The 22,537-nt window shown below is 46.7% G+C and overlaps 1 protein-coding gene across 2 annotated transcripts in view; it reads right to left on the minus strand.

Annotated features, from left to right (window-relative positions):
* The window catches only part of mctp2 (multiple C2 and transmembrane domain containing 2), a 186,785-nt gene that overhangs the window by 79,001 nt on the left and 85,247 nt on the right, over nt 1-22,537 (minus strand). For both annotated transcript variants that reach the window (XM_033050709.1, XM_033050708.1), the window contains exons 6-10: nt 21,711-21,787; nt 20,162-20,267; nt 16,971-17,009; nt 3,148-3,312; nt 2,314-2,444 (exon numbers count right to left, since the gene is read on the minus strand). In XM_033050709.1, coding sequence (XP_032906600.1) covers nt 2,314-2,444; nt 3,148-3,312; nt 16,971-17,009; nt 20,162-20,267; nt 21,711-21,787 — 518 coding nt within the window. The remainder of the gene's footprint in view (nt 1-2,313; nt 2,445-3,147; nt 3,313-16,970; nt 17,010-20,161; nt 20,268-21,710; nt 21,788-22,537) is intronic.

The following is a 22,537-nucleotide window of genomic DNA, read 5'->3' on the forward strand; positions in this document are numbered from 1 at the left end:
TGGCGACACTGATATGACGCCTGCAGTCATCGAAAAAAATCGGCAAGTGGGACAGGCCCTTTACAGTTCAACAGTACAGCAATCCTCCAGTGTTGCCATTTATACATTTATGATCCCACTAGCTCATCTGGTCTTCCCTAAAAGGTTATATTACAGTGAATTTGGGAAATATCCAGCTACTTGGAAATTAGAAAACCATAGGTAGAGAGAAAAAAACATCAAATGTTCAGCTCTGCTGCCATTAAAACCATTAAGAGCTCACTAACCACTTTAATGCCAATGCCTTTACAGGTATAGAAAAAAACATATAAATATCTGAATAAATTAAGTCATTCACCCCTCTAGTTTAATTCACCCCAAAATAGTTTCATTCACCCTTGGGTGAACCATTCCCCAGTTTAAGAAGCACTGCTGTACATCACTGTCTATATCTGTCGTTTCCCTTTCCCCCGACTATCAGTCTGAAGAAGGATCTCAACCCGAAACGTCACCCATTCCTTCTCTCCACAGATGCTGCCTGTCCCGCAGAGTTACTCCAGCGTTTCTTGTCTACCTCCGGATTCCAAATAGAGGGATGTGGATCATGTGCAGGCAGGTGAGGTTAGTTTAACTGGGCATTGTGTTTGGTACCGACATTGTAGGCCAAATGGCCTGTTCCTGTGTAGCACTATTCTGCTTTTTCACAGATCCATACAGCGTGGAAACAAGCCCTTCAGCCCAACTTGCCCACACCGACCAACATGACCCATCTACACTAGTCCCACCTGCCAGTGTTTGGTCCATACCCCTCCAAACCTGTCCTATCCATGTACCTGTCCAAATGTTTCTTTAACATTGTGATAGTACCTATGTTTTATGTTGCACAGGTGTATCGTGGCATTTAATGCTAACTTGCCCCCATTTAAAGGCAAACTCAGGTGCAGAGTTGGGGAGAAAAGAGCAAGATCGACAATGTTTTATTATTAATGTTTAATATTTTATGTATCATTCCAAACTGTCACTGTATGTCATGTGGTCACTTGCGGGTGGAGCACCAAGGCAAATTCCTTGTATGTGAATACTTGGCCGATAAACTTATTCATTCAAGAATGAATAAATTAGACTTGTTAACATGATCAGTGTAGAGTGTAAGTAGACAAAAATGCTGGAGAAACTCAGCGGGTGAGGCAGCATCTATGGAGTCTGAAGAAGGGACTCGACCCGAAACGTCGCCTATTCATTCTCTCCATAGATACTGCCTAACCCGCTGATTTCCTCCAGAATTTTGTATCTATATATCAGCCAATCTCACCCACCCTTCCAGACATTGTCTCCCCTGTTTTAAGGATAATTATGAGAAATCGCAAACGCGGCAAATGAAAACATGCGCTTTCAGCCGACTGAAGGAATTTACATCTGCTGCCGAACAAGGCAAATAATGTAACAGGACATTGAATCGCTGTCCACTTCCTCACCCGCCCTGGGAATTATTTTAGCCAGGGTTCATTGTTCATGTAAAGTAATCGGCCTGTTGCAATCTCCCCTCTTCTGCCATTTCACACAGAGCAGCGGGGAAGGTGTCCTGCTGGGTTTCCATGGCCAGACTAAAAACAGATTATCTTACAACCCAGAAGTCTGCAAATAGGTTGCCACCTTTTCTCATAACTACATAACAAGCGGGAGAGTCAGAGTCTAGACCGAGAGGTCATAGCCTCAGAACTCCAGGACGCTCTTTTAGGAAGGAGTCGAGGAGAAATTTATTTTATCAGAGGGTGGTGAATCTGAATGAATAAGTTTATTGGCCAAGTATTCACATACAAGGAATTTCCCTTGGTGCTCCGCCCGCAAGTGACAACATGGCAGTGACAGTTAGGAACGACACATAAAACATTAAACATTAATAATAAAACATTATTGATTAAACATGTGAAATGTTGATTAAATCTGTGGAATTCTTTGCCACACAAGGCTGTGGAGGCCAAGTCAGCGGATATATTTAAGGCAGAGATAGATAGATTCTTCATCAGAATGAGTCCCAGAGGTTATGGGGAGAAGGCAGGAGAATGTGGTTAGGAGGGAGAGATAGATCAGCCATGATTGAATGGCGGAGTAGACTTGATGGGCCGAATGGCCTAATTCTGCTCCTATTCCTTATGACTGACTCCAATTTTACATCATTGGCTAGTAAGCAATGTGGGTCAGGGGGAGAAGAATCCTATTTTGATGGAAATTTTGGTGTATTTTTGGTTTGTCCAACTTCCGTCAGATGATACTACTGTATTTGGCAACACGTACAAATCAACAGCAATAATGTATTTGATGTTGCACACTTACACGCCAAAACTTTCTTCTTGCTTCATGCTGTCCTTCCCACAGACTTCCACTTCCAAAATATTTGGCCTGTCGTTGAACAGATGGAGATGAAACCTCTCTCTCCACTGAGGGTTTGCGCACTTGTACAGGGCCTAGAGGGAAGGAAAGGGACAAGATTTAATTTAATGGCCTTTAATACCGAGTGACCACAAATGCTGAGGTTTAATAATTAAATGCAGATATTGGTTTACACCGAAGATGGAGACAAAATGCTGGAGTAACTCAGCGGGACAGGCAGCATCTCTGGAGAGAAGGAATGGGTTGAAACAGTTAATCTGTGGAACTCATTGCCACAGAGGGCTGTGGAGGCCATCAGTTGATTTTATTAAGGCAGAGATAGACAAATTCTTGATTATAACAGGTGTCAAGGGTTATGGGGAGAAGGCAGGAAAATGGGATGGGAGGCAGATATCAGCCATGATTGAATGGCAGAGTAGACTCAATGGGCCAAATGTCCTAATTCTACTCCTATAATGTCACCATTCCTTCTCTCCAGAGTAGTAGAATTAGGCCATTCAGCCCATCGAGTCTACTCTGCCATTCAATCATGGCTCATCTCTGGCTCCCATCTCATTTTCCTGCCTTCTCCCCATAACCCTTGACACCCGTTCTAATCAAGGATTTGTCTATCTCTGCCTTAAAAAACATCCACTGATGGCCTCCACAGCCCTCTGTGGCAATGGGTTCCACAGATTAACTGTTTCGACCCGAAAGGTCACCCATTCCTTCTCTCCAGAGATGCTGCCTGTCCCGTGGAGTTGCTCCAGCTTTGTGTATCTGCCTGCTGATACATACCTTGCTGGTATACTGTTCATCTCCCAGCCTGAACCTCACGTAACGTTGCTCAGCTGCCTTCTCCTCGAGGCCCTTGCCCTCGAACAGAGTGACGCCGACAATCTCGTTCCACAGCTGGTTCTTGCGAAGGGAATCGGACAAGCGGATATTTTGGATGAAACTCGTCTTCAGCACCAATTACGTACACGGGCAGGCCAGGGGGGAAAGAAGAGAGATGGTTCGGACATTAGGCCAAGTGCAATTCTTAAGTCACAACCAATACATACACGCGCTTCATCGGTGATTTTACAATCAGAAAATGTCTTGCTAATAGGTTTTGTGTTCAGTTTAGTTTAGTTTAGAAAAGAGATACAACATGGAAACAAGCCCTTCTGGCCACACTGACCAGCAATCCCCGCACATTAACACTATCCAACACTAGGGACTGCCTCAAAAGGGCTGGCAGTATCACCAAAGACCCACACCATCCTGGCCACACACTCATCTCCCTGCTACCTTCAGGTAGAAGGTACAGGAGCCTGAAGACTGCAACAACCAGGTTCAGGAATAGCTACTTCCCCTCAGCCATCAGGCTATTAAACCTGGCTCGGACAAAACTCTGATTATTAATAACCCATTATCTGTTATTTGCACTTTATCAGTTTATTTATTCATGTGTGTATATATTGATATGATGGTATATGGACACACTGATCTGTTCTGTAGTCAATGCCTACTATGTTCTGTTGTGCTGAAGCAAAGCAAGAATTTCATTGTCCTATCAGGGACACATGACAATAAACTCACTTGAACTTGAACATTGCATACCAAGCCAATTAAGCTACAAGCACCCGTAGTCAGGATCGAACCTGGGTCTCTGGCGTTGTGAGGCAGCAACTCTACCGCTGCGCCACCGTGCCGCACAATTATAGGGAAAATAATATTCACAAGAAAGGGGATACAAGGAACTACAGGTGTGGGTCCAAAAAAAAGGCACAAAGTGTTGGAGTAACTCAGTGGGTCAGACAGCATCTCTAGAGAACATGGTTTAGCATAGTTTAGTTTATTGTCATCTGTATCAAAGTACAGAGACAGGCTTTTGTTGCATGCTAACCAGTCAGGGGGAAGACAATGCATGATTACAATTGAGCCATGAACAGTGTGCAGGTACATGACGAAGGGAACAAGGTTCAGACTGTTTAGTGCAAGATAAAGCCAGTAAAGTCTGATCAAAGCTAGTCTGGCAGTCTCCAATGAGGTAGATAGTTGGTCAAGACTGCTCCCTAGTTGTGGTAGGATGGTTCCGTTCCCTGATAACAGCTGGGAAGAAACTGTCCCTGAATCTGGAAGGACGTTTCTGGTCAGAACCCTTCTTCAGACTCAATATAGTGTATAGGTGACCGCTGGTCGGCATGGACTCTGTGGGCCGAAGGACCAGTTTCCACACTGTATCGCTGTTAACTAATAATGGGCCAATCGACAAAAGTCCTCTCGTTATTTAAACAAGACAGAAAACGCTGGAAACACTCAGCAGGTCAGGCAGCATCTGTGGAGAGAGGAACTGCTGATGATTCGGGTCTGGGAGCCTTCACCAGAATGCAAACGATAGGACCAGCTACTGCAGATGAACCGACCTGGGAACTGGCCTCAAAAGTGTTTCCTCCAATTGTACGAGCACAATTCACAGGGAAGAGTTCATCTTCATCAGGTCATCAGGAGGAGAATTAGGCCATTCGGCCCATCAGGTCTACTCCGCCATTCAATCATGGCTGATCTATCTCTCCCTCCTAACCCCATTCTCCTGCCTTCTCCCCATAACCACCGACACCTGTACTAATCAAGAATCTATCTATCTCCGCCTTAAAAATATCCATTGACTTGGCCTCCACAGCCGTCTGTGGCAAGGATGTTTAATGTTTTATGTGTCATTCCTAACTGTCACTGTATGTCATGTTGTCACTTGAGGGCGGAGCACCAAGGCAAATTCCTTGTATGTGAATACTTAGCCAATAAATATATTCATTCATTCAAAGAATTGCACAGATTCACCACCCTCTGACTAAAGAAATTCCTCCTCATCGACTTCCTAAAGGAACGTCCTTTAATTTTGAGGCTGCGACCTCTAGTCCTAGACTCTCCCACTGGTGGAAACGTCTTTTGAGCCATACCCGGAGTTAGGCTTCAAAGTGCCAAACACTGTCCCGTCCGGCGTTGGAGAGCACTTGTGGATTTATATGTTAGTGAGGGCAGATTAGGGGAGCTGCTCTTCAAAACAGGATCAAAGCAGCCGGCTACGATCTGGTATTCACTGGAGATGAACACCAGAACCTCTTCTGAAATATGTCAAAATAAATCTACAGCCTGGTATGTCTAATTTTTTAATTAAGTGTTTATCTTGGAAGCGACTTCTATCTGGTTAGTTCAAAAGTCTTCTCCTCTCGGCCTTATAATGCTTGTGAATGTAGACTGCAAAGCTTGCTGTTAACGGGGCTGGGGATCGTGGGGGCGGGAGGGGGGGATGGGGGGGGAGGGGGAAGGAGGGGAGATTACTTCCATATGCTGGAACTATACTGGAGAGAGAGAGAGAGAGAGAGAGGGTCGGAGGGAGGGGAATGCGGGGAAAGTCAGGCACTATCCAGCAGGTTGGCCCATTACATCCACTGACAGCCCCCTAGCTGCCCCCCCCCCACATCTGCTCCAGGGCCACTCGCGCTGGCGAACGGCGTCTCTACCCTCATCTCAAAAGAAAGTGAAGCCCATCCCTTCCCCCAGCCGACCCCTTCCCTCCTCGCTCACCCTACGACCCCGGCTCTTTGAAGGTCTCGTTGGGGGGGGCGGAGGGCGGACATTCTTGTTTCTCAAGAGTGAGACTTAACAGCAAAGCAGCCTTGAAATACACCAGAGAGTCATCGTGTAAGGCAAGGCTTGGCAAGGCTGGGATACTTTCCAGTCGCACTTTGATAGCCGCGAGACATGGGGCTCGTTTTTACGTTTGAGAAGATACAGGTGACTTTTTTTTTTTTTTTATAAATGGCAATGACCCCGTTTTAGTGAGGCCTCAAATAACCTTCAGACAAATCTCAGCTGGGGACCAGTCCATGGATTTGGAGTGAGTGTGCAGAGCAGGGTGTGCCTTAGCAAGCTGAAAGAGGGCTAACTTCCCCCCTACCCCCCCTCCCCCCTCTCTCTCTCTCTCTGCACGATGCAACTCATGATGACAAGTGCAGTCAGATTCTCAACCTCTCTCAGTAACATTTCACCTCATTCTCATCAATCGAGCATCGTTTTACAATTTCTCTTCTCCTCTGGGTATTTTTTTGTGATGGTACACACCTTAGTTTAGTCTAGTTTAGAGATACAGGCCCTTTCAGCCCACTGAGTCCGCTGTGATCCCGCACACTAATGCCCCTGTCCCACTTAGGAAACTTGAACGGAAACCTCTGGAGACTTTGCGCCCCAGCCAAGGTTTCCGTGCGGTTCCTGGAGGTTGCAGGTGGTTGCCAGAGGTTGCAGGTAGTGGGAGCAGGTAGGGAGACTGACAAAAACCTCCGGGAACCGTACGGAAACCTTGGGTGGGGCACAAAGTCTCCAGAGGTCTCCGTTCAGGTTTCCTAAGTGGGACAGGGGCTTAACACTATTCTACACACACTGAGGACAATTTACAATTTGACCAAAAGCCAATTAACTTACCAACCTGTACGTCTTTGGAGTGTGGGAGGAAACCCCAAAGCATCCTGGAGAAAACCCACGCAGGTCACAGGGAGAACGCACAAACTCCGTACAGACAGCACCTATAGTCAGGATCGAACCCGGGTTCCTGGCGCTGTGAGGCAGCAACTCTACCGCTGCACCACCGTGCCGCTACCATGTTAGTTTATAGTCGCGTGTTCCAAGGTACAGTGAAATGCATTTTGTTTGCGTGGGACCCAGTCAAATAACAAACTATACATGATTACAATCACAGCGTACAGATAAACATTTAGTGCAAAGATAGAATATTGAATGGAAACTTCTAAGAAGCTAAAAAACAGATTTAAATATGTTTTATAATTTTTAATGTCACAAAAAAAGTACTAAAGTATAGAAAGTAAAATGTATTAATTCAATTAGGCCTTCAGGCCTTTAATTGGCTGATAGGACAATGATCTACCATAGATAGCAACATAAGTTCATAAGATCTAGGAGCAGAATTAGGCCATTCGGCCCATCAAGTCTACTCTGCTATTCAAGCATGGCTGATCTATCTCCCCCTCCTTACCCCATTCTCCTGCCCCATAGCAGAAGCATCCACGTGGCAGGGCTGGAAACTGGAAGTATCCTGAGCTAATTCTGCTACCACCACCATCATCAAGTGATGGCTCCCGCTGATTGTCGCCGGAAGCTTGCGTCCTTTTCACGATGACAGTGGCGTCAACATTTGAAACATGGAAGATGGACAGGAAAGAAGAATACCCCATTCACCTGCCTTCTCCCCATAACCTCTGACACCCGTAGTAATGAAGAATCTATCTATCTCTGCCAGAGAAATACCTGGTCTTCACAGCCTTCTGCAAAGAACAATGTGTGTACTTATTTATTTAGCGAATGCAAAGTCCTTTAGCCAAGCAGTTGCCTCTTGATCTGCTGTATGAAGGGTGACAAGTCCTCCTTTGAGTCTTTGTTGAGGGCATGCTTCAATGATGTGTTGCATTGTTTGCTGCTCTCCACAAGCACACCATGGGGTTGGACTGCTGCCCCATTTGTGAAGGCTGGCCAAGCAGGGGCCATGTCCAGTCCTGAATCTATTCAGCGTCGTCCACTGCTTCCTTGGGAGATTGGTGCCAGGGACCGGTAGGGTGGGGTCTGACACCAGATGTTTATTTGGGACGTCCTTGGACTCCCATTCCCTTTTCCAAGCTGATTGGATGGTGAAATCAGCTGGTGGTGGGTTCTTCCAAATTGGTCGTCTAGATGGAAGTCGAGCAGTGGGTGGGTTGAAGATGTCCATGTGAATTGGCAGGTGAGGGGAGTGTTTGGTCTTTTGGAGCATCCTTTGAGTGAGGACTACTCGCCGGATGTGTGGAGGGGCTATGTTGGATAGGACAGGGAGCCAGGGGAGTGGTGTTGAGCGGATTGTTCCTGTGATGATCCTCATTGTTGAGTTCAATTGGGTATCCACATGGTGTGTGTGGGATGACCTGGACCAAACAGGGGCACAATATTCGGCTGAAGAAAATGCAAGGGCTAGTGCTGAAATGCGCAGTGTGGGGGCTGCTGCCCCCCACCTTGAGCCAGCAAGCTTACTGAGGAGATTGTTTCTGGACTTCACCTTAGCTGCTGTTCTTTTAAGATGTTCCTTGAAGGATAGGGTCCTGTCAAGGGTCACTCCGAGGTAGGTTGGAGTGGGGGCATACTTCAGTTTGGTCCTGCTCAGATAGATGTTTGGTTCTCTTGTGGCTTCTGCATTATGGAGGTGGAACACACTGGAGACCGTTTTTGCTGGGCTTGGTTTTAGGCGCCAGGTTTTGCAGTACTCGTCCAGTTTAGCAAGGTCTTCATTGAGCACCTGTTCCAATGTACCAAAATCTGGTGCTTGGAAGGCCAAACAGATGTCATCTGCATAGATGAATTTGCGGGATTTGGTGGTGGGTAGGTCATTTGTGTAAAGGTTGAACAAGGTTGGGGCTAAAACTGACCCTTGCGGGAGCCCATTGTGTGTACTAGCACCTCTTTACAAAGCAAAACATTACACACTTTATTTTTCTTTTAAATCAAGTAACTTTCCATCCTGTAAATACTGGGGAAAGAAAGGACTTGTAATGAACATGCTGAGAGAAATCTTCTACCAATTTCACTGGCTTAAGTACCATCAGAGTTTCAAGCAGTCAGGAGGTTAGTGACACATGTTTAAACCATTAGGGAACGCGCAGTGTTTATTTATCCACACTGTAAAACCTGCCTCAGCCCGCGGTGGGATTTTAGCAGGCCGGGTATTTATCCCGGGTGGTGGAAATGGCAACTGGCCGCTCCCTCTGGGCACTGACGGAGAGGAGTGAGACACTCGGACCCTTTGCAAGGCTTGGAAGAGTCCAAAGCAACATCAAACTGAAGAGATAGACAACATGCTGGAGTAATTCAAAGGGTGGTGGGTGTATGGAACAAATTGCCGGAGGAGGTAGTTGAGGCTGGGACTATCCCAGCGTTTCAGAAACTGTTAGGCAGGTACACGAATAGGACAGGTTTGGATGGATATGGACCAAGCGCAGGCAGGTGGGACTAGTGTAGCTGGGACGTGTTGGCCAGTGTGGGCAAGTTGGGCCTGTTTCCACACTGTATCACTCTATGACTAACTCAGCGGGACAGGCAGCATCCCTGGAGAGAACTACCAGCTTTATTGTCCTTCTGATTAATTTTACTGTTTAAGAAGGAACTGCAGATGCTGGAAAATCGAAGGTAGACAAAATTGCTGGAGAAACACAGCGGGTGCAACAGCATCTATGGAGCGAAGGAAATAGGCAACGTTTCGGGCCGAAACCCTTCTTCATTTTACTGACAGGATGCCTCCTTGTCACCTTCCCCTCAGCTAACAATGCACTATTCTAAGTTTTCCTTGTCACAGTCTGCTTTGATCTGTCTTTTTCACACCTTGCCCTTCCATATCTCTAGACTCCCTCTCCCGATTCTCAGTCTGAAGCAGGGTCTCGACCCGAAACGTCAAGCATTCCTTCTTTCCAGAGATGCTGCCTGACCCGCTGAGTTACCCCAGCATTTTGTGTCTATCTTTGGTGCATAAGCAACATCTACAGTTTCATCCAACACATTCAAATTGAAGAGTAGCTTCAGCACGTTCTGTAAGTGAACCAGTGCATGCTTGGGCCTCCAGTACATATTGTACAGATAAGCTATGATTTTAAAACCTGATACACTGTAGTCAAGTGTGGCCTGAAGCACTGATCCCTTTAAGCGCACTCTAACTCCAAAGCCAACATGTTTAACCTAGTGGGAGAGGTTGAGCAGGCTGGGACTCTATTCCCTGGAGCGCAGGAGGACCAGGGGTGATCTTATAGAGGTGTATAAAATCATGAGAGGAATAGATCGGGTAGACGCACAGAGTCTCTTGCCCAGAGTAGGGGAATTGAGAACCAGAGGACATGGGTTTAAGGGGCAACATTTAATAGGAACCCGAGGGGTAACATTTTCACACAAATAGTGGTGGGTGCATGGAACGAGCTGCCAGAGGAGGTAGTTAAGGCTGGTACAATCGCAACGTATAAGAAATATTTAGACAGGTACATGTATGGGACAAGTTTAGAGGGATATTTTCGGCCAAACGCAGGCCGATGGGACTAGTGTAGATGAGACATGTTGGTCAGCATGGGCAAGTTGGGCCGAGGGGCCTGTTTCCACACTGCAGGACTAGGTGGGAGGATCAAAGCTTAAAGGAGATGTGCAGGGCAGTCTGTTTGCAGAGAAGAAACACAGTCCCAGCCTGCTCAACCTCTCCCTATAGCTCAGGCCCTCAAATCCTGACAACACCCTCATAAATCTTCTCTGCAGCTTGACATCACTCCTATATTAAGGGGGCGCTGTCCTGTGCACGGCTGCCCAGCCAGCAGTTGTCTGTCTTTTCACCGTTTTATTTTTATTTTTAGTTAGTTAAAGTGTTTTGTTTGGAGGTCTAGACTTTATTGTGTGGGGGGTGGGGGGGGGGGGGGGGGAGGGGGAAACTGCCTTTCAGGGTCCCTACCTGGTCGGAGAGGCAGCTTTTCTCCGGGCTGCAGCTTCGACCCGTCCTCGCGGCCTACCAGCGGGCCTGGAGCGGCGTTTCCTGTCGCGGACCGCCCAGAACCTCGGCTTTGGCGGCGGCACAGCGCTGGAGCGCTATGGTGGAGCGGGCGATGCCTTGCCTGGGTCGCCGCGCTGGAGCTCCGGTGAGCTGAGACCGCCGGGTAAAACATCGCGGAGCTGCGGGACTGTGGAGAGGCCAGCTGCGGGCGGCGGCGCCGAACTTTACACCGGGAGCCTGGGATCTCGCGACGAGATCGCCAGTTGTGGAGCTCCAACTGGCGCGGCATTGTCGGCTTCGGAAGCCGCGGCCTCCAGTACGGAGGCGGCCGTTCCAGGGTTCCCATGCCGCTGTGAGGACTCTCCCGACGCCGGAGCACCACCACCCGGCGAGAACGGCCAGGAACATCGGGCCTCCGTAGAGGCAACTGTGGAGGCCTCAATAGGACCGACTATGGGTGAACTGGGGTTGTGGACTGGACTTTGTGCCTTCCCTCATGGTGGGAGCCATTGTGGGGGATGTTATTTGTGTTTAAGACTCTCATTGGTGTTATGTCTGTATTCTTTCTTTGTGTGCTGCAAAATGGCAAAAAGCATTTCACTTCATTACACCTCGGTGTATGTGAATGTGACCAATAAAATACCTTTGAATACTTTGAAAACTTTGAATATAACATGGCACCCAGAACTGAACACAATACTCTGAATGGGGCAAGCAGCATCTCTGGATAGAAGGAATGAAAATTCACACAGTAGGGTTCCAACCCAAGACATCACACATTCCCTCTCTCCAGAGATGCTGCCTGTCCCATGGAGTTACTCCAGCATTTTGTGTCTACCTTCAGTGTAAATCAGCATCTGCAGTTCCTTCCTACACAATACTCTAAATGTGGCCTCACCAATATCCTAAACAACTGCGACATTCTGTACTCAGTGCAGTAGTTGGTATTCGATACCAGTATGTGATATTTTCATCCTGGGACAATGGTTCTGACCAAAGACCCTACAGCGGAGCAAGATGGTCCACTCGACTAAAAAGACGTAGTACGGTCATGGGCAGATTCATGGGTCATTTTCGGCCCCATTTCCGTAACCGGCTTCCGTCTCCGCACCAAAGATCCCGTAGGATACTAGTGCGGAGACGGAAGCCGGTTACGGAAACATCCTCGTAAAAATAAGAGTTATTTGGGAAAAATCCTCTCCTCATTTTCAGTATTATAATTTATTAACACAATCTGTTCCCCCGCAACGTTGATTACACTGCGGGTCGGGTCCGGTTATGGAAATGGATGAAAAAAGGCCCACGTTCCGCTTCATCGTGTCCTACACGTCAGCCCATTGCATTTAGAAGGATCCTATAGCAGAGCAAGATAGGATCTTTGGTTCTGACCATCTAACCTTGAAGAAGGGAAGACACCCATCTCTTTGCCTCCACAGAGGCTGCCTTCCAGCAGTTTTGTTTCTTGACATTTACACTATAATTACCTCTGCTCTTTAAGCTAGCTGCTATCTGGGCAGGTTCACACACCACGATGAATTATCTTCAGAAGGTAAATAATTGTCTAATAGCTATAATAATGCAAAAATAAGTTTCGAAAAATTTCCAAAGACAGATTATTAATTTTTAATTTCCTTTTCAAGACACAATTTGTGCGATCTGCTAATTAGTGGCCTGTCAGAGCACTTTAAATAATTATACCCAGTGTGGTTAGATTGAAAAATAAAATGGAAAATATAATGCTCGCTGCAAAGCCACAGGGATCTTTAATCTTTGAGAACTCTTAAGATAATCGAGCATTTGTCATAGGTAAAGCTTTGTAAAATAAGAGAATTGCAAAAGAAGGCGTGAAGCAGCAGCCAACAAATAATGAAAGTTACTTGGATTTCGTTTGAAATTCTAATTAATACTTAATGGCTGAACGACATCATTGAACACTGGATCAACACCACCCCCTAGTGTTCACACGCTGACACTGTTTCAGTCCATGGTCAGTCAGCAATAGGCCAGAAGGACTCGCTGCTTGTGGTCAGAGTGAAGCTGCTTTGTTGACCGTTTGTGGAGCTAAACACCTTCAACTTGCACTGGAACAAGAAGGGTCGGCACTGTGGCACAGCGGTGGAGTTGCTGCCTCACAGCGCCAGGGACCCGGGTTCGATCCTGACTACGGGTGCTGTCTGTACGGAGTTTGTACTTTCTACCCGGGAGTTTTCTCCGATTTCCTCCCACACTCCAGTTTTGCGGGTTAATTGGCTTCTGTAAAAAAACTGTAAGTTGTCCCTAGTGTGTAGGATACTGCGAGTGGATGGGGTGACCGCTGGTCGGCACGGACTCGGTGGGCCGAAGGGCCTGTTTCCACGCCATTATCAAGCGCAGTTGTTCTCAGTTCAACTCCAGGATTCTGCTGAAACAATGAACTGCCGATGCTGGTTTATAGCAAAGTTAGACACAAAGTGTCGGAGTAACTCAGCGGGTCAGGCAACATCTCTGGAGAAAAACGATGGGTCACGTTTTGGGTCGGGACCCGACTATCAGTCTGAAGAAGTGTCCCAAACTGTAAAGTGACCCATCCTTTTTCTCCAGAGGTGCTGCCTGACCCGCTGAGTTACTCCAGCACTTTGTGTCTGTCTTTGGCCACAGACAAGTTTCTGCATTGGTGGGATCTCAAGCCAAGAGGGATCATTCTATTGGCACGTCAGGCTGCATATGTTGCGGCATAGAAACATAGAAAATAGGTGCAGGAGTAGGCCATTCAGCCCTTCGAGCCAACACCGACATTCAATATAATCATGGCAGATCATCCAGAATCAGTACCCCGTTCTTGCTTTCTCTCCATATCCCTTGATTCCCTTAGCCCCAAGAGCTAGATCTTTTGCTTCATCCTTTGCTAATGCTTTAACCTTGTGTTCAGTTGACATTCTTGTTCCTCCCACCAGTCAGGCCCCCACTTCCAGTTGTCTGCTTAATTGCCCACAAGCAGGACTGCAGCGCTTAGATCTGGTCTCAGCGCAAGGTAACTCATTGTCAGCATCAAGAGTGTTTAATTGCCACATGTACCGGCAATGGAACGGTGACATTGTCACTGTTGCAACTTTTCAAGACGGTTGATGCAATTACACCCAGAAATGCACAATGATCAGTAATACAATAATATAGTAATCAGTGGTTAAATTAATTGCAGGTGGATGAGACTTGTTGGTCGGTGGCAAGTGAAAGGTGGATGCAGGCGGGGAGGGGAGAAAGCAGAAGGGTGGACAAAAACGAGAAATGACAAGACGACAAAGGGTTGAAAAATAAGAGGCGTGATTTGAGAGGCGTGAATGGATGGAAGTGGAAGGGTTGGGGGGGGGGGGGGGGGGGGAGGAGTGGAGATGTGTTAGCGGGACAAATTCATGCGCATACACAGAAACATAGAAGATAGGTGCAGGAGTAGGCCATTCGGCCCTTCGAGCCTGCACCGCCATTCAATATGATCATGGCTGATCATCCAACTCAGTATCCTGTACCTGCCTTCTCTCCATACCCCCTGATCCCTTTAGCCACAAGGGCCACATCTAACTCCCCCTTAAATATAGCCAATGAACTGGCCTCAACTACCTTCTGTGGCAGAGAATTCCACAGATTCACCACTCTTTGTGTGAAAAATGTTTTCCTCATCTCGGTCCTAAAAGATTTCCCCCTTATCCTTAAACTGTGACCCCTTGATCTGGACTTCCCCAACATCGGGAACAATCTTCCTGCATCTAGCCTGTCCAACCCCTTAAGAATTTTGTAAGTACAGGAGTGTACAAGAGAGACTGAAGAAGAGTCTCGACCCAAAACGTCACGTTTTCCCCCAAGGGGCCGCCTGACCTGTTGAGTTACTTCAGCACTTTGTTTCCCTTTTGCATAAACCAGCATCTGCAGTTCCTGGTTTCTGAGACAGTTGCCTCCTGTTCACATGATGTACAGCACCATGTGAGATGCAGAACCTGCAAAGCCACACAGCCATGCTCCTGAACTACGGTGCAAGTAGGAGAAGTGATCGAGCACCAGTGAATGAGTCAACACCTTGCATTGACACGGGATATTTAACCGCAGAATATCTCAAGGTGGCACTGACTCATGCTGTTGGCAGGAATCGGACACTGGGCCAGGCAAGGAAATAATGAGAACAGATGTGTAAATGAGGAAGCTTGCAAGAGTTGCTGAAATTGATCCTGCACGTATTTGTTCATGATGTTACATGCTTTTGTAATTTCCAGGGTTGCAAAACACAGCATATAATACAGCTAAGGTACACAAAATTGCTGGGGAAACTCAGCGGGTGCAGCAGCATCCATGGAGCAAAGGAAATAGGCGACGTTTCGGGCCGAAACCCTTCCTCAGACTCAATAGATCCATAGATGCTGCTGCACCCGCTGAGTTTCCCCAGCAATTTTGTGTACCTTCGATATTCCAGCATCTGCAGTTCCCTTTTGAACATATAATACAGCTACGTCCACTTCAGAAACCAGAGCATCATCGCCTGGTCTCCAGTAATAAATGTATTGGAAGGTACACAAAAATGCTGGAGAAACTCAGCGGGTGCAGCAGCATCTATGGAGCGAAGGAAATAGGCAACGTTTCGGGCCGAAACCCTTCTTCAGTCCTTCGCTCCATAGATGCTGCTGCACCCGCTGAGTTTCTCCAGCATTTTTGTCTACCTTCGATTTTCCAGCATCTGCAGTTCCTTCTTGAACACATAAATGTATTGGTACTGCTCAACACTGGGACGGCACGGTGGCGCAGCGGTAGAGTTGCTGCCTCACAGCGCCAGAGACCCGGGTTCAATCCTGACTACGGGTGCTGTCTGTGCGGAGTTTGTACGTTCTCCCCGTGACCGCGTGGGTTTTCTCCGAATGCTTCTGTTTCCTTCCACACTCCAAAAACGTACAGGTTTGTACATTAATTGGCTTCAGTAAAGATTGCATCTGAGTCACACAGAGCTGAAACAGAGCTGTCCCATCTACACTGGTCCCACCTGCCCAAGTTTGGTCAATATCCCTCGAAACCTGCAGAGTTTTGGGCAGTCACGGTGGCGCAGTGGTAGAGTTGCTGCCTTACAGCGAATGCAGCACCGGAGACCCGGGTTCGATCCCGATTACGGGTGCTCTCCGTACGGAGTTCGTGCCGTTCTCCCGGTGACCTGCGTGGATTTTTTCCAGAGATCTTTGTTTTCCTCCCACATTCCAAAGACGTACAGATTTGTAGGTTAATTGGCTTGGTAAATGTAAAAATTGTTCCTAGTGGGTGTGGGATAGTGTCAATGTGCGGGGATTACTGGTCGGCGCGGACCCGGTGGGCCGAAGGGCCTGTTTCCGTGCTGTATCTTTAAAACTAAAAAACAGAGGGTGGTGAATCTCTGGCACTCTCTACTCTGGTGGGTAGTAGGTGCATCATTTGTTGCATTGAATGGGGAGGCACACAAATGTTTGGGGGAGAGAGGGGTGTGGAGAAATAGCCATGAACAACATAGAATTGGTACATTGGTTTTGTGTTTTTGCACTATTATCATTTGTTTGTTTTTAAGAGTATGTTTAGTTTAGAGGTACAGCGTGGAAACAGGCCCTTCGGCCCACCGAGTCTGCCCAGCCCAGCGATCCCCGCACATTAACACTACCCTACACCCACTAGGGACAATTTTTACATTTACCAAGCCAATTAACCAACAAACCTGCACGCCTTGAGTGTGGGAGGAAACCGGAGATCTCGGAGAAAACCCACGCAGGTCACGGGGAGAGCGTACAAACCCCGTACAGACAGCACCCGTAGTCAGGATCGAACCCGGGTCTCCGGCGCTGCATTCGCTGTAAGGCAGCAACTCTACCGCTGCGCCACCGTGACCCGCTGAGTTGCTCCAGTGTGTAGCGTCCATCTTGGCCACAGTCACCTATCGGTTGGCCTGATACATTGGCAACACAGTGTGTCCTTGAAGGAGTGAAGATTCCGCACTAGAGCGTTTTGCTTCCAAACTAGGCTAATAGATAGAACCAGTTTCTTTTATATTAAACATTGGGCTGATGAAAGCATGGGGAAGATGAATGAAAGAGCAAAGCCTTACCTTTGTGGTGGCCCCCCGTTTCTTCCTTACTTGACTGGACTGTGGAGGCCAAGGGTACACGAGGCATCACAGGAGGCAGGAGATAAGACAGAGGAAAGGAAGAACGGGAGATGGTTGTTAATGTTTAATTAGCTATTCCTAAAGGCACCCAACATACATGACAACACTCACCAAAGCATGCCCGAGTCTACATACAGCATTGCCCAGAAGGTGCATGCCTTTTGGCCATCCATCTCTGTGGATCTTCTCCTCGTGAACTGGCTCTTTGATCGTACATTGAGATGAGCTGAGGTGATACCAAAGGTAGATACGAAATGCTGGAGAAACTCAGCGGGTGAGGCAGCATCTATGGCGAGAAGGAAGGCTCTCGACCGAAACAGACTCACAACTCTCTGTGTGAAAAAGTGTTTCCTCACCTCCGTTCTAAATGGCTTACCACCTATTCTTAAGCTGTGGCCCCTGGTTCTGGACTGCCCCAACATCGGGAACACGTTTCCTGCCTCTAGCGTGTCCAAACAGGTTAAACAATCCAGATCTTTGAGGGTTAATGTCAATAGACAATAGACAATAGTCAATAGGTGCAGGAGTAGATAGACAAAAATGCTGGAGAAACTCAGCGGGTGCAGCAGCATCTATGGAGCGAAGGAAATAGGCAACGTTTCGGGACGAAACGTTGCCTATTTCCTTCGCTCCATAGATGCTGCTGCACCCGCTGAGTTTCTCCAGCATTTTTGTCTACCATAGAACAGTACAGTACTGGAACAGGCCGAAACGTTGCCTATTTCCTTCACTCCATAGATGCTGCTGCACCCACTGAGTTTCTCCAGCATTTTTGTCTACCTTCGATTTTCCAGCATCTGCAATTCCTTCTTAAACAGGTGCAGGAATAGGCCAATTGGCCCTTCGAGCCAGCACCGCCATTCAATGTGATCATGGCTGACCATCCCCAATCAGTACCCCGTTCCTGCCTTCACCCCATATCCTCTGACTCCGTTATTTTTAAGAGCCCTATCTAGCTCTCTCTTGAAAGCATCCAGAGAACCTGCCTCCACATCAATTAAATTTGATTCCATCTAGGCAGGTCTGACGCAGCGGGGCCCACCGCATTATCACACGGCTTTATGCTGGCGCTGGGGGAGGTTGTGGCTGGGAAACCACGAACATCGACTTACTAACCGCACGACACCGGGAGTTGTCCTGCATGTTAGCTGCACAATTACACAATCTGGCAGCTCCGTTGAAAAGCATCGCATGACTGATGAGTGATGATAACTGAGTTTATACCCCACATTGTGACCGTCTGCGATCACCCAAAGAATAGCGGCCTCATCATCCTTATTCAACTACCATCCACCTCATTGAAGATCCTTCAACTGTCTTTTGTTTAAGAAAGAACTGCAGATGCTGGAAAAATCGAAGGTAGACAAAAATGCTGGAGAAACTCAGCGGGTGAGGCAGCATCTATGGAGAGAAGGAATATTCCTTCGCTCCATAGATGCTGCCTCAACCGCTGAGCTTCTCCAGCAATTTTGTCTACCTCCTTCTGTCTTTGATCGGACTAAAGATAGACACAAAATGCTGGAGTAACTCAGTGGGACGGGCAGCATCTCTGGAGAGAAGGAGTGGGTGACGTTTCAGGTCGAGACCTTTCTTGAGACTGAAGAAGTCAGATCTGAAGTAGGGTCTCGACCTGAAACATCACCCAATCCTTCTCTCTAGAAATGCTGCCTGACCCACTGAGTTACTCCAGCATTTATGTCTATCTTTGGTTTAAACCAGCATCTGCAGTTGGTTCCTTCCTACACATTTGATCAGACTTTACTGACTTTACCTTGCACTAAACTTTATTCCCTTTATCATGTATCTGTACCCTGTAAATGGATCAATTGTAATCATGTGTTGTCTTTCCGCTGACTGGTTAGCACACACCAAAAGCTTTTCACTGTACCTCGGTACACGTGACAATAAACTAACCCAAGTTGTTCAACAGTAGATTTCCTGCAACGCATCGATGCTCGGTGTGTACCCAAGACTCAACAATAATCCTGGGATAGAAAGTCGATTATCAAAATGCATCCATGGCTAATTAATAGCAGAGAAATGGTGGTAGAAGGAACTGCAGATGCTCGTTTACAAAAAAAAACGCAATAAGTGCTGGAGTATTTCAGTAGGTCAGGTAGCATCTCTGCGGGGGACATGGTGGGGGATGTTTCAGGTGTGGAAACCTTTTTCAGGCTGATGATTGTTGAGAAGGGGTTGAGGGAGAAAGCAGGAAAAGGGGAATGGTGGAATAAAGCCTGCCAAGCCATAGATAGGTGCATAGGTGGGGAGGGGGAGTTTGATTGCCACATGGACAGACAAAGGCTAGACACGAGAAGGAGACAAGATGATGCGAGATGAAGAGAGAGGAGGAACAAAGTGTGATGCCAGAGGAAGGGATAGAGGTGGAAGGGGGAAAGGATAGTGGGAGGAATGGGTGTGCCCCTGGGCGGGACACAAGGAGCAGAGAAGGGGAAAAAGGTGAGGGTGGGGATTACCAAAAATTGGAGAATTTGATGTCTATACCATTGGGTTGTAAGCTACCCTAGCAGAATACAAGGTGCTTTTTTCTCCAATAAGATCATAAGACTATAAGACACAGAAACAGAATTAGGCTATTCATCCCATCGAGTCTACTCTGCCATTGAACCCCGGCTGACCTAGTTTTCCCTCTCAACCCCATTCTCCTCCCCTCTTCCTGCAACATTTGAGATCCTTACCAACCTTTAACACCCTTACTAATCAAGAGCCTAGTAATCTCTGCCCTCATAATACCCACTGGACTTGGATATGAAGGAACTGCAGATGCTGGTTTAAACCAAAGATAGACTTCTTCATATCTGAAGGAGGGTCTCGACCCGAAACGTCACCCATTCCTTCTCTCCGGAGATGCTGCCTGTCCCGCTGAGTTACTCCAGCATTCTGTGTCTATCCCACTGACTTGGTCTCCACCACAGTCTGTGGCAATGAACTCCACAGATTCACCACCCTCTGACTAAAGAAATTCCTCCTCATCTCCATTCTGAAGGTACGTCCTTTTATTCTGAGGCTGTCCCGATATATCCGACTGCTAGAACCAGTGATGGAAAGATACTAATAGTACATTAGTCAACAAATACAAAAATGTAGTAGCCTTAGAACCATTTACTCACCTTCCTTTCACATGGCTTGTTGATTAGTTTTATCTCCAGGATTATTTCTCCCATGTAGTCCTCCAGACTATTTGGATCATCGAGCTGCAACTCTTTCTGCACAGCACTGAAAGAAAAAACAACTCCACAATCGAAAAATATCTTCCCACTCACGCACACAACTTCTTCTGGTGAACATGTTAGATGTAATTTACCCCCAGTCAACGTCAGAAAGGGAAAATTAGAACCATTTTGCTGGCCACTGATTAGTACAATATGAACAGGGTGCTACACAAGGAGACAGCGTGGAATCGGATGGCCCTGCTTCAATGAGATTATATTTAGTTTGACTTCCCAATGCACCAGTCCCAAAGGAAAGATGGACACAAAAAGCAGGAGTAACTCAGCGGGTCAGGCAGCAGCTCTGGGAAAAAGGAATAGATGACATTTTGGGGTCGAACCCCTTCTTCAGACTGAGAGTCCGGGGACAGAGGAACGAGAGATATAGACGATGATATGGAGAGATGTATTGAGAGGGGAAAATTGCTCTCTCAAGGAACAAATGATGGATAGAGACTTGGGAGTGGCAGCCATAGAGCTCTCCCTGGTGGAGGAACAAGGGTGTCCGATTTACCATTTCATCATTATGACAAGGTCCTCCTCAGCATACTAATGGTGAAGTTGAAACCTGATCTTACAATGGAGAGAACTCAATGGAAGATTATTGCGTGGAATTAGGAAAAGGTCATTTGGCCCATCATACCTGTTAGGTATTATTTTAGTTAGACACAAAATGCTGGAGTAACTCAGCGGGACAGGAGAGAAGGAATGGGTGACATTTCGGGTCGAGACTGGCGTATGAAGAAGGATCTCGACCTGAAACGTCACCCATTCCTTCTCTCCAGATTTTCTGCCTGTCTCACTGAGTTACTCCAGCATTTTGTGTCAACCTTCAATTTAAACCAGCATCTGCAGTTCTTTCCTACACGTTGTTTTTTATATGTGGTATCTTCTCGTTTCCCAGCATAGAAACCAGACATCATGTAAAAAACCTGCCACAGGTATGATGGGCCAAATGACCTTTTCCTAATTCCACACATTCATCTTCCATCGGCTATAATTTTAGGTAATTGTCTATCACTGCTCGCTTGGAAGCACGGGGTCTAATTGAACCTAAAATCAGAAGGTTACATCAGTCGTCAGCACTTTCACTATTCCACTGTGGGTTTAGTCAATCTATTAACACGGTCTTTTAAAACTTTGGCAGAGGTTTAGCCCAACGTTAGCTATTTTAGATCTAACAGTTCTAATTCCGGTCTCCATCAAGTTATAATTTATAACCCTTGAATTCTCACGGCTGGCAAACAATGTTGGGCTTTTAATAGCACTCGGTCTCAGATGACAGAATCGGAGTGCTTTGCATCTTATTTGCTTAGCTTCAATCTGATTTACGGAGCTCAGGTAGTGTGCTGTTCAATCATCAATCACTCACTCCATGAAGTTTAAACACTCTGTAGGTATTATCTGACACGGTGGTTGAACGATAGCACAAAGAGTCAAAGTGTATTACCTGTTTATTTCAAGATCATTGAGATTGAGATATGCAGACCCCATGAAATCGTCAGTGGCCAAGTCTCGGTCATATACCTGTTAGCAGAGAGATTGCAGACTTGTTATTGCCATCACCATAAGTTTACTATAAACTAGAGGATAATGTAGAACATTTTCTACTCAAATTTGAAGTGCCAGTTCCTGCACTGACACGTACATGAGAAGGTTTAATGTCCTGCCGGGCCACACAGGACCACCGTGTCGCAGCGGCAAAGTTGCTGTCTTATGGGCCTGTCCCACTTAGGAGTTTTTTTAGGCAACTACAGGCGACTAGTTTGTCGCCACATGTTCGCGGGTGGTCGCCGTGAGTCGTCTCCTCAGTCGCACAAAAAGTCGTAGCAACCTTCTGGTCGGCGCTAAATTTTCAACAATTTTCGGTGACACTGGGTTTGATGCCAATGAGCGTAGCTTGACTTCTCCTGACGTAGGTGCTGTGGTAGGTTGTCGCCAGGGTGACGTAGGTTGTCACCGGTTTTTTTTTTTTGGTTTTTTTTTTTTTTTAATATTTTATTTTATTAGAAGTAAGTACAGTCATATGGCACCAAAGTGCCTAATATATATTTTCATAATACATTTTATATACAGCTTCTTTTGTTTTTTTTGTTACATTGAAAAAAGATTAGAATAAGAAAAAGAAGTTAGATAGTAAAGGATAGAAAGATGTGAAATATATAGTGTGTGAAAAATGAAAACGAGTAAATGGAGAAAGTTGAGAGAGAAAATAGAGAAAAGAAAATAAAATAAAAAAGAAAAGGAGATCATTATTTATAATCTTGACCAACCCTC

This window comes from Amblyraja radiata, chromosome 34, assembly GCF_010909765.2.
Source record: "Amblyraja radiata isolate CabotCenter1 chromosome 34, sAmbRad1.1.pri, whole genome shotgun sequence".
Classification (NCBI taxonomy): Eukaryota; Metazoa; Chordata; class Chondrichthyes; order Rajiformes; family Rajidae; genus Amblyraja; species Amblyraja radiata.